The sequence below is a fragment of the Falco peregrinus genome, chromosome 12 (assembly GCF_023634155.1).
Source record: "Falco peregrinus isolate bFalPer1 chromosome 12, bFalPer1.pri, whole genome shotgun sequence".
Classification (NCBI taxonomy): domain Eukaryota; kingdom Metazoa; phylum Chordata; class Aves; order Falconiformes; family Falconidae; genus Falco; species Falco peregrinus.
Window position 1 is genome coordinate 18184672 of NC_073732.1, and position 12055 is coordinate 18196726.

The window sequence follows — 12055 nt, forward strand, 5'->3', positions numbered from 1 at the left end:
AGAAGTTCTGTTGCTGTAATGACCAACAGGACACTGTTTCTGAGCTGGTGAGGCATGGAGCATTTGCTCCCATTTTGGATCTCTGAAAAGGCAGCAGCATCACAGCATCATATTATAAGGAGGCAACAGCAGACATTGTTGATTGGAAGTGTGTGTTGTATCAGCATTTCCTCACATGCTTTGATTTACAGCAGTGGGTGAAGGTGAGGAGGAGTCAGCAGAAGCAGTGAGCAGAAAAGGGAGTTTGGGACCCACCAGCCTTGAAGGCTGATTGATACTGGAGTTGGGTTTTGTGTCTGCTGATGGGAGATTTAGTAATGTGTGACTCTAATGGAGAGTAAACCTCTGCTAATGGAAAGTCTGCCACAACAGCATGATTTCTAGAGATAAAGACCTCAATCTCAATAGATACATCATTCTGCTGGGTAATCTTTGAAAGGCAGAAAACATGTGCTAAAAAGGAAGACTTCAGTAGCGGGAAGTGTCTGGTATCTGCAGCAACAGGGAAGTTTATGTAGTTGTGTGCTTCCTTGTTCTCTTAGTCCATTTGTTCCATCCTACTGGTTGTGTTCTGAGAAATGCAAAACATACAATGTGGAAGAGCAATTGTAACGTTTCTAGTCTCCATATTTTGGAGAACAATAATAATAAACAACATTCTTTTTTTGCCTTTCTTTAGGACTCCTGAACAGTGTCCAAGTGTGGTTTCTTTGCTGTCAGAGAGCTACAATCCTCATGTGCGTTATGGGGCTGCCATGGCTTTGGGTATCTGCTGTGCGGGCACTGGAAATAAGGTGAGGACCAGAAGCATCTATTGCCAAGACTTTTTGTGCTCTCTTGCCACAGAGACATTTGTGTGGAAACATCCCACACACAGATAGATTTCTTGCACGTGTACACTGCTAGCCAGCTGGAGTAGAGCAGTGCTACTTTAAATTATTTAACTGTCCTGGGCATAGAGAATTCTTTTCCTCCTTGTACAGGGTAGATAAAATAGAAGAATGTTTTTATAGATTGTTGCCACATCCTTGGAATTTTGTCTTCAAAACTTTTCTTAAGAGTTTTCTTACTGTCAAGTTGCCACTGAGCTTTAAATGTATATTCACTACTCCAAAATCAATACTCCTTTGCCCTTGGAGTTGATCTTTTACAGATTGCTTTATGGGGAACAAGGGGGTGCCAGTGACAGGAAAACAGCAGGGGTGTTGCTTAACTTCTAGCTTCTTTCTTCTTTCCTGTGATACACGATTCATGGAAGATGCACATAGTAAAGCCAAGTGTAGTGAAATTTAATGAAATTTACTGGAGTTCCAGATGTGTAATTCACAGCCAGTAAATTTTATTCTCACTTTATAAGTGTCAGTGAAGGATGATTCTCACATATGATAGCCGGGACCTTTTAGAGTAAAAGGATTCCTACTTCTGCTGTGGGAAGTGAGCGGTCATTGGGACAAGCAGCAAGTAAACTTGGGGATAAACTTCATCTACATCACCCAGATGTGTGTATAATCTGTACTGGTACTGAATCGTAGTTTCAAAACAAATGCACAGCCTGTCCGTATGGAAGTAATATTTCATGCTTCTGAGTCTTTGATAAATCTCATTCTTATCTGTATTGTCCCTTCCTCAGCTAGTATTAAACACTTGGTCTGTGGCTCTTGCAAGCTGAGTGTTCCCCAGCATGTCACTTGTATTGTGAAATGTGTGGAATGCTGACATGCACTGCCTGCCGCCTTTAGTCTCTAAAGCGTACAGACTTGAAAGCAAACTGAAGGTCCTATTTTTATCCAGGTTGCTTTATTCTTAAGTGGAAGGTGGAATCCAGGAGCTAATTATTTTTAACCTACTACATCTGACAAGCTGATTTAAGTGGAAATGCTTTTAGTTGCACAAAGGAGTCTGGTTTATTTCCAGATACATTGTGTGATAAAGACCTAAACTGTCTGATTAAATGCAGAAATGTCAGAGCTTATGTTAGTAGGTTTTGAAGGCCCAAATATATTCGACTTTGGAGATCAGAAAGTTCAGCTTTTTGTTGTAGTAGATGTTCCATACGTGGTATTGAATGCGTGCCAAAGAACGAATGAGTCATCTTCAGGTGCAGAAGCATAGCCTCCAAAATAGCTCATTTGGCAAAAGCAGTCTAAGCACAGGCATGACATTATTCTAGAAGTGGTTCTTAAAAATAGTTTTTTCTATAAAATCAACTTGTTTTTAAAAGCCTTACCCTGACAGAAGGAACACCAAGAGGGGTCTGTGCTAGGAGAGTCATGCACTTGACTGCATGCTCAGGTCCTCGGTTTAAGTATGGACAGGAGAGAGCTTCGTACAAGAGATTGCCAAGCGATCCTGTCTGACTTTGTAATCAGAAGATCAGATAACAGATTAAAAGGGCTCTCCGAGTTTCTTAGGGTGTATGCTGAGCTCTTATCTCTCCTGTTCCAGAGAGTATCTTAACAGTTTGCTTCGCGTGCTGTTTCAGAGGGCTTTTAGAAAGCCCCTGTGTTGCCACAGATGAAATCTATCTGTGCAGCCCGTGGCTGTACAAACTGCTGTCTCAGGTTTATTCTGCTCAGATCTGAAGAGCATGGTTGCTGGAGGCTGGCTGAGCTCACTAACAACCTGCTGCTGTTGAAACAGGTGGTCTTGGTCCCTCCTGCCACCTTTTGTTCTGTCTCATGTCCAGTTCCCTAGTGAGCTGGTTCAGACACAAACTCTCAGAAAACTGACCCAGATAACACCATAAAAGGGAACAGTTCTCTGTTGAATTGTGCTGGAAAAGCTCACAGAGAGGTGCGACAAAGATTGCAGCTAGCATGGGGAAAGGGAAGGGACTTGGTAGCTGAAGGGCAACTGAGGAAGGAGAGGGATCTCATTTTGGTAGCAGTGTGTTTAGATGAGCGCAGTTGTCCTGTGTAATATGTGCTGAGGACCTTGTATGATTAGAAATGAATTTGTGTCTGTAGTAATTCTGGGTATATTTAAGTCATGGCTTGCAAAGTGGCAGAACCGTAAATGGAGATGAAAAAATGTGCTTACAAGAGATTATTTAGTCTGAGATGCCTGCACATTGCCCATGCTGGTCTTGGGTACATCTAAGCAGCATCTATTACAATAGACTGTCTTACAGCTTTTCATAATCAATGACTGCATTGAACAGAATGCTTACAGATAGGTCATTGTGGATCGTATTCGTGTTGCATTTAGTTGGGAGCTTACTGAATTTGAAGAAGCAACTGAGCATTTTGAAATGTTTTAAAAACCTGGATTTACTATACGGGTGCTCAGAGGCAGCCCCACCTGATTTAGGTTTGAAATGAATGCTTTCATGTGATGCTAAATGTTACAGCTTCTTACAATAAAGCATAAAGTCAAGAATGTGAGACCTGGATTGTTTCACCATCTCATTTTTTAACCTCCAACATGGTGTTTGATATCTCTGGTTCCTTTGTTCCTTATACAGAAGAGGAAGGTAATGCTGGTGTATTTTGTTGGTAAGAATGGCAAAGTGTATGAATAATTTATGTGTATGATTTAAGGCATGTCAGTAGTTCTAATGTGATGAATGCATCTGTTGTTTACAACAACTGTTGTTTATCTGTTGCCCTGTTTCTGCACGTAGGTCTTGTTCCATCCATCGCTTTTTTTTTCCTGATTTTTAGATTAAAATCCACAGAAATACAGGTTTCTGCTTCATTTACCAAGAACAGGCAAAATACATTTTATATCTGATAGCATCAGAGTACTGAATTCTGGGATACTAAAAATAACAGTATTAACTTTGTGACTGCTTATTTCTTGGGTTTTGTTTTTCATTTGTGTGTTCTTTTTTTTTAGGAAGCAATTAATTTGCTTGAGCCAATGACAAATGATCCTGTGAACTACGTACGTCAAGGAGCTCTGATTGCATCTGCCCTTATCATGATCCAGCAGACTGAGATTACCTGCCCAAAGGTAGTGTGGCGTACTTTATCTACTGGCTTGTTAGGTGGAAAAATTGTCCTGGATGCCAGATCTTTAGGGTTTGGCACTGCATGTAAGTTTAGCAAGAAAGTGTATGTGTCTTGTAAAGAGCCAGAGCTGGATGCACAGCAGGAAGCTCCTGCATGGATCAGATGCTCACTTTGGAATGGGGGAGCAATGCACGCTGATTGAAACATGGTGGATAGATAACAGCATTTTAATTCTAGGTATTAATAAATGCTCTTTCTTAAAAGGTCTAAAAGCATCTTCGATGATATGAAAGTGACTGTCTTCCACTAACATGCACGAGGCCCGTATATTCGTGATTTATGTGAGCACTGTGATTTAGTGAAGAAGTTGGTTTTGACCGTAGTAAACTTAGTTTTGAGTGTTGTCAAGCTGCAGGGAACTCCTGTTGTAACTATGTTTCTTTTGTAGCTAGTCTTTTCAGGTGAAAGAGTTTCTGCTGTCAGGACTGGCTTAGTGGCTTAATAGCAGGTGCATTGGATTTTTAATGGAGTTTTTCTTTCTGCTCAGAAGGCAAAAAGGATGGCATGTGCAGTGTTTAGCTTTTAAAAACAGATTGCCCTGTGAATATATGACAGATGATGATATGCAAACATTTGTACAGGCTAAAGTCCACATTAATAGAAGCTCTGAGGTTCCCCATTTCATCTGCTCTGGTGAGTGCTGAGGCGGAGCAGTAGCTGGTACTTTGCTACTCATCTGTCATACATGGGTTGCTTTTGATGTCATTTTAGAAATTGAACTGTGATAAAAACAACCACTTTTTTACTGTATTTGGATGAGGAGAAAGAAAAAAAAAATCTTTGGTGGAAAATTTTACTTGGGAAAGTCAGTGAAGGAAATCTACAAATACAGGTATTCAGGTATTTCCAAGTCATGGAACGTGTGCTGGCAGACAGTTTGTTCCTTGGAATTATTTAAAAAAAAAAACACAACCACCCACATACAAAAACCCAAAAAAATCCACCAAAACCAAAAAACACCAACCAGTTAGTTTTCACTGAGCAGTATCTGGGATCATTATTTATATTATCAGAATTGTAGTTCAACTGAATAAGCCAGTGGAGGACACTTAAGAGTTAACATTAGATCCTCTCATCTTCTAAGATCCAAAGTCTCTGTAATGTGAAGTTGAATTATCTTTCTGAGGAAAGAAACTGCTTGTTGTTTTTATCATTTCTTCCTTGGTCAGGTGCTTGGAAAGCCAGCCATCAGTATAGGAGATTGGGTTTAATCATTCTCTGCACCTCTAATGATGGGCAAATTGTATAGCTCTTGTGTGCCTCAGTTTCCCACTTGAAAGAAATAAGTATGATACTTTCTTCTGTGAAAGGATGTTATGCGAATAAATTCATTTTAGTTTATAAAGCACCGTAATCCCCTTAGGATAGGAGTTGACACTGCTCCGAATCAGTCAGACTTCCAAGACAGTTGTGGATTATTTGCTGAGTCTGCCTGTTGGAGTTTCAGTCTTCTTGAGATGATAGATGAAAGAGTCTGTGTATCCTAAAGGAAAGTGCAGGCAGGAAAACAGCTAGCAAAAATACAGCTTACTTGAGGTGTGTAATAAGTCAGATTTCTTTCCCCAGAAAGGCTTGGTAACCTTGACTTCAAAGGTATGTGTAATACCTAGGCTTGTTAAATTGGTGATTAAAATAGTTAGCTAGCAAATACAGGATGAGATGTATAGCGTAGGGTTCAGTGGCTTGTTTAAAAATGGGGAAAGGAACTGAAAAAGCTTTATGCCAGAGCCTTGTTTGAGCCAGAATTTGTGCAGTGTTACATGACATAGATACAGAAGGCAATTCATTACCCAGCCATAGAAATGGGGCAGATATTAAAAACCGAAAAACAAAAAAAACCAAACAGCCCCCCAGACCCACTGCAGATTATAAAATAATAAATCACTGAAATATTCTGCTAGTTTAGGAATTAAACACAGAGTATATAAATTTTGTTTTGAACACCCCAAAAGTTAGTTATAACCTTCATCGTTTCTTGCTCAAAAGTAAAAAAGGAATATTTTGAGGAATATGCTGTCAATTAAATTATTTATTATCCATGGGAAACTTTTCTTTGGAGCTCTCTGCCAGTCTGAAGCAAAATTGTTTTACTCTGATGTGAAAGGGTGGGGTTCAGTAAAATAGCCATTTTTGGATTATGGTGACATATTTTGATCTGATTAGACTCCTAAGTGGCATGCTGGTGCACTGTGTGCCGAAGCATCTAACCTGCAGTATGTGAATATTTGCATTACTGGGTAAGCAGCTGTTAAGGGGAGCATGACGGGTTTCATATCCCACAATCTGTACGTGTGGTCTTGGTGGGGTTACAGAGGAACTAAATTTTATGTGTCACCTTATTGCTGCTAAATACTTTGTGGTGCTTTGCATATGAGAGACTTTGATTTTAGTAGTGACTGTGTGACCAGCTTCCTGTCATTAATTTTCAGTTTTTATCTGTTCTGGGATTTCATTTTATTTTATTGGTAAACTTACTGTTTCTGAGCTTTGGGTTAGAGGGACTTCTCTGGTGATAATTTGGGATGAAGATGGTAGCAAACAGTCTTCCTTGAACAGAAGTAGGTTTTTCAGGAATAAAATAACTTAAGTTTTGAGAGCTGAGCATTGCAATGCTAAAATGCTAGCAATGAACAGATATTTAAGAATTATTGTGGTTTAAAAGAAACCATTTTTCTTGTGAGAATGTAGATGTATGCCTTCGAAATCCCCTTTGTCTTCTTTCCTTTGTAGTAGTCTTCCTGTTTGTTGTGCTTACTCTTTATTTAAACAAATAAAGAGTTTAAATAAAGAGTTTAAATAAAGAATTGTCATTATACAATTATGCAAGAGGTCCCTTGAACTTGCAAGTTGCTTAAGTGCCAAAAGGGCTACGTAGCAAATCTTGTTTAAATCTGATTTGGCCTCTTTGCAGTTGAAACACAATTCCTTTGCATGCAGCCAGCATTATTTTTCAAGACCTCGGCTGATACATTTAAGAACCATATTAGTGCAGGATATAGAACAATAACAAGTTTATTTTGTGAAATGGAATCCTAAATTAGAGATATGATGAGGTGATTGTAACAGAAATCAATGACAACTTCATTATTTTTTTGTGATCTGCAGAGCAATTAAGACAGCAATTTTGGCAACAAACCGCGCGTTTAACATCCTGAATTTACTTTTCCTTGCTTCTGTGTTAGGATAGTCATCTTGGCAATATGAGAAGATCATAAGCAAGGTCAAAGCTTTCCCTCTATCTTCTTTCAGTCATCTTGGCCTGTTATCTTTAAGATGTTGTTGATTGCGCTTTTTTTTTTCTCCACATTTAGATGAAATGCTAGGCCTTGGTCTGATGCAAGAATGATTTTTGCTGTATTCTAGTAGCACCTTCACATTCCTTCATGTAAGCCTGTTACTGTTAGATGCTTCTGCATAGGGAAAGAGCAGGCATATGCAGAATAACTCTCAACTTATGAAGGCGATGGGTAGCACATGTACAATTTAAAACCTGTTTTATTAAAAACAGATTCCTAAATACGCTTATTCTTAAGAACTTGCATTTGCAAAAAGCATCGTGCACATCGCCTGCTACTGTTTTCCTTAGTTAACTGCAAGTCTTACTCTTAACAGTTTCATGGGCTTCATGTGCATGAATGTTGACTGGTGGAAAGAGAACTGGTAAACAACCTGATAAATGACAGCCCCTTGGGTTTGTGGTAGGAAATGGTGCTGTATCATTCTCATGTCTTAAAGCCTGTGTTGTTTTCTCAGTGTTTCCAGGGTTGCACATTTGGCTTCATTTGAAATCAGTGGCATGTCATTTTGGCCAGCACTAATTACCAGAATGATGGGTGTGTGTATTGTAGGCAGTGACTCATTTTGTCTTTACTAACGTTTCACTGCTGCTCCTGGAAGTCACCCAAATAAATTTCTTGATAACATTTGAAAAATTTTATAGCATTTGGAAGTGCTTGAAGATTTCAAGGGAGATACAGAGCCTGTGGGTTTCATAGCATGTTAAATAAACCTATTCAGCAGTTTGGGATGTGATTGTTGCTGTGGTTTAAAGGAAAAATGGTAGCAGATTAAAGGGCTCTACTAGACAAACTGGCAGATTTTGTTTCAACAGTTTATGAAATTATCTGTTGTCATCTTGGTCCGTTCTGTGGGAGGCAAGTGCCCCAACAGCAGAGGCAGAACTGAGCTTTTTGTCTGTACTGGTCTTGTTTTCTCCAAAGAGATGGAGCAATGATGCAGCCTTCCTGAACCACTACAGCTAGAGCGGCCAAAGCAGGCTTTCCCCAGCAGGAAGGAAGATTTTCAGCTGAGACCTGATCCAGCCAAAAAATCCCATTCCTGTGAAGTGTTTGCTTTATAGGAGCAGCCTGAATAAGTGTGCAGGCCTACTGTGCATTCCAGTGTCGAGGCGATCCTTGGATCTGGGTTTGCCTGGTCCCTGAGTCCAGACAGGTTAGTCTTCTACCCTTTCATAGAACAATTTTGCCTCCACTGATGTTAAAGTAAACCTTTGGAAAGGGCACACTTGCTCAATACATCTCCTGGTTTGGCAGTGATCCATGGCTCATGATGCACAGGTATGCAAAATTTATCTGAAAACAGAGCACTTTTGATATGGCACTAATACTTTGTATTCTTATAAGCAGACAACATAAGGACTATTTCTTATTGCAGCTGTTCAGTGCTGCTTCATTGAATGCCTGCTGTCAGCTGATTCCCTGCTATAACCTGTCTGTGTCACCTGGAGAGGTGGCAATTGATGGTGCTCAGGATTAGCAGCCAGGTTTCTGTCCTTTGGTCCCTTGCAGTTGTCAGTGTCCTGGTTAGCGAGCTGCCCTGCAGTCTCCTGGTGCCACAGCCGGTGGGTTCCTGGTGGGCTTGTTGCCTGGATGTTTTGGTCATCTGCTCTGGACTGATGTACATGTGAGTAGGAGCTGTGGAAGGCATACTAATGAAAGGGTGCTTACAGGGGCAGCATGCCGTGACCAGAGGAGGTGGATGACTCCCCTTGCTAGCCCTGCCTCGCCTTTCCTGAGCAAAGTGTTTCTGCTCTCTGTCCCGAGGTGCTGCTCCATTACAGTCCACTGAACAAGCTTTGTAACATCTGTTTTTATAAATATTCCAAACCCAGAAGCTGAGCCAGAGTCACGGGAATGATGTGCTCCAGAGGCGCTGGAATCCTACTGCTCAGTTCAGCCAGAGGAGTAGTTTTACTTGTTGCTTTTGTGTCTCTGTGTGTTTGTCCCAAATAATATCGGAAGACTTTGGTTCACCTAGCTGCATGTGATTGCCCTTGATACTGCACAAGGCTGTAAATGCAAACTAAGGTATTTTTCCAGTGTACAAGAGGTCAGGCATATGAAACAAATTATTTATATTAAACAGGTAAAGGTCAGTGTAAGCTTTTATGAACAAAAATCAGGAGAGTGTGAAAAAGCATAAACAGAATGAAGCAAGAGCAGAGTTCAGTCAGTATATCCAGAATAAACCCGTATTGTGTGTGCAGTATCTCTCTGCCACACATCTGTCTGTGTGACTGCCCTGAAAACATATGTGGCTTCTTTGTTCCTACTTTAATAAATGCAAGGAAGTTTGTCACCTCCTTTTGGGGACAGAGGCTAGTAACTAAAAACTTTTCAATGCAAAGGGAAATTGGTGAATAGAGGACTAATATTAGCACACAAATTTCTGGACTGACTTAGACTGAAAAATGGAAATACCTGCTGGTTTTCCCCTGTCAGTTTTAATAAATGCCTCTGGCTGTACTGGAGAAGTGTTGTTCTGTTCAGCTTTTTTGCTCCTGTTTAAAAGTGGCTGGCTGCTCTGGTGCTTCATGGGTGTGAGACTCCATTTGTGTGAAACAAAGTGATTTTAATACACTTGTGCTCAGCAGGACATGCTTTACTGTTATGAATGTTAGTGTCTTTTGCTGTCACAGACTAGTTTAAAGCTGAAGAAGTTAGATGCCATCAGTGCTGAAGGAGTTGAGGTGCCAAGTAGCACATCTGGGTTAGTGGCTGAAAGAGCAAAGGCAGGAAGGGTAGTGACCAGAGAGTGTCTGTTCCATTAGGGCACCTGTGTTTTAAGCGGTGTGATGTTGGGAACTATTTTTCAGAAAACATGTGGTCTTAATCTAAAGTGTTCACGAAGTGTGTAGGGCTGCCAAGCAGCATTGCCACCCTTGGCTTTAATGGTCATGGGCTGAAGGGGCAACCTCTGTTGTCTTTCCGTTCCAGACGTTGGACATCATCTCCCAAAGGTATGGTCTCGGCTTCTTGCTGTCTCTGGTTGAAAATTCACATGTGAAACATGGTGAAATTTATTACTAGCATTACCTCAGTTGCAGGATTACCTCATGGCTCTGATGTGCTTTTACTAGGGAATCTGATCTTGTGCTTTGCTGAGAAACACCTGCAGTTTGATTTATCCCCTCGGTCAGCTCTTCTTTCTGTTTTGATCTTTTTTTTTTTTTTTTTTTAACATTGAAACCCAGTTTGACAGAATGTTTTTCTCAGCACAATTCTCATGTCACTGACTCAGTTGTATGAATGGTTGGATTTTTTTCGTGGGTGCAAAAACCTTCTGTAAGCGCTTTGAGATTCTCCAGTGCACTCCAAGACAGATCACATGCTAGGAGTGATGCCTGAAGGCTGCTCCTGGTGCACGGTGCTGCCCATCTTTAGCACAGCTTTGGAGCTTGTGGTGTTCTGCACAGGTAGGATACTGGCTGGATCTGTTACCAGCCAGAAGGAACTCCTCAGTGTTGTTAGTATTTAAGTCTCCTTCACTGGTACAGTTATGTGCTGGGAGCATCAGAGGCTGTGCAAGAATACATTCCTAGTGGTGATGCTGAAGCTTGGCCTCTTTGCCTATAGCAAACCCTAAAAGTGCATCACAGCTGAAAGGTAGGACCTTTCCTCAGATGCTTGTTGCTGAGCAGATGTTACTGGTCTTCCTGGAAAGGCACATGCTCTTTGGATGGGAAAAATGGCTAGGGAGGTATCTGGTATTATGGTTTTATGCTTGGAAACTTCAGCTGCATTTGTGATACTAGGAACTGCTCTGTGTCCCTGGTGGCTGTGTCTGGCCCTGCTGCCTTGGGTGAGAAGTTTGTCCTCTCATCTGTGGCTGCAGATGCAAGAAGAGGATTTGGAATACCAGCAACAAAGTGGACCAGTAGTGGGAACAAGCTTGTTCAAGACATCTTGGAAAGAGTCTTTTTGAAAAGACCTCCTTTCCTTTAGCATGTCAAGTCAAGGCTTAGTATGAAGACAGAAAAAATGAAAACATGTCATGTGCATATCTGGATTAAAATTAATTTACAGAAGAGGTATAAAAGATTTTCCCAGACATGCCATGGATGGGATGCAGCTTCCCAGGTTTTGAATGGGTGGCAGATTGGTATTTCCTTGTCTGCTTTTTCAGCTATAAAAATTGAGCTGTATTGTTGCTTCACTGTATGTATTAAAAGACATAGGTTACTAATTTTTCAGAAAGCCTTAGATATTGCTGGAAGTGATACTGTTCTGTCTGTTCAACACTTAGTGAACCAGTGAAAGATGAAGTTGTTCTTCAAAGCAGTGATGATAGTATAAGCAAAGGTTTAGCAGTTTACTGATGTTCACTTAAGATAGTGTGATGAGCGTACCATGGCATAAACTGTTAGTTAAATATTTTCATTAATGATTTTTACTTAAAAGGTAGGAGTGCAGTAGCAAAACTTGCTGATGACACACCATAGGGGCGTTACCAACACAGCAGAAATATTGCAAAGGAAAATCGTAATAGGTTTGAGTTTTTCAGCAGTAGGAATTAGAGGAAATTTGATGAAGTGCAGTGTCATGCACCTAAGGACATGGCTTGCTACAAAATCATCAGTTGATCTCTTAGTCCAGATTCTTAGGCTATTCCTGTAAGGCCTGCAAAATGTGGTTTGGAAATGCATGTCCATCCTGACTATTCTAAAATCAGTATATGGGTATCTTCAAGTGGGGAAAACATCTGTGATGAATTAGTGGTGGGATGACTTGTAACACAAGTGA

General features: G+C 40.6%; 1 protein-coding gene across 1 annotated transcript in view; it reads left to right on the plus strand.

The window, feature by feature from the left end:
- Positions 1 to 12055, plus strand: part of PSMD1 (proteasome 26S subunit, non-ATPase 1) — a 75641-nt gene that overhangs the window by 48103 nt on the left and 15483 nt on the right. The window contains exons 17-18 of the mRNA XM_055816867.1: positions 680 to 794; positions 3838 to 3954. Coding sequence (XP_055672842.1) covers positions 680 to 794; positions 3838 to 3954 — 232 coding nt within the window. The remainder of the gene's footprint in view (positions 1 to 679; positions 795 to 3837; positions 3955 to 12055) is intronic.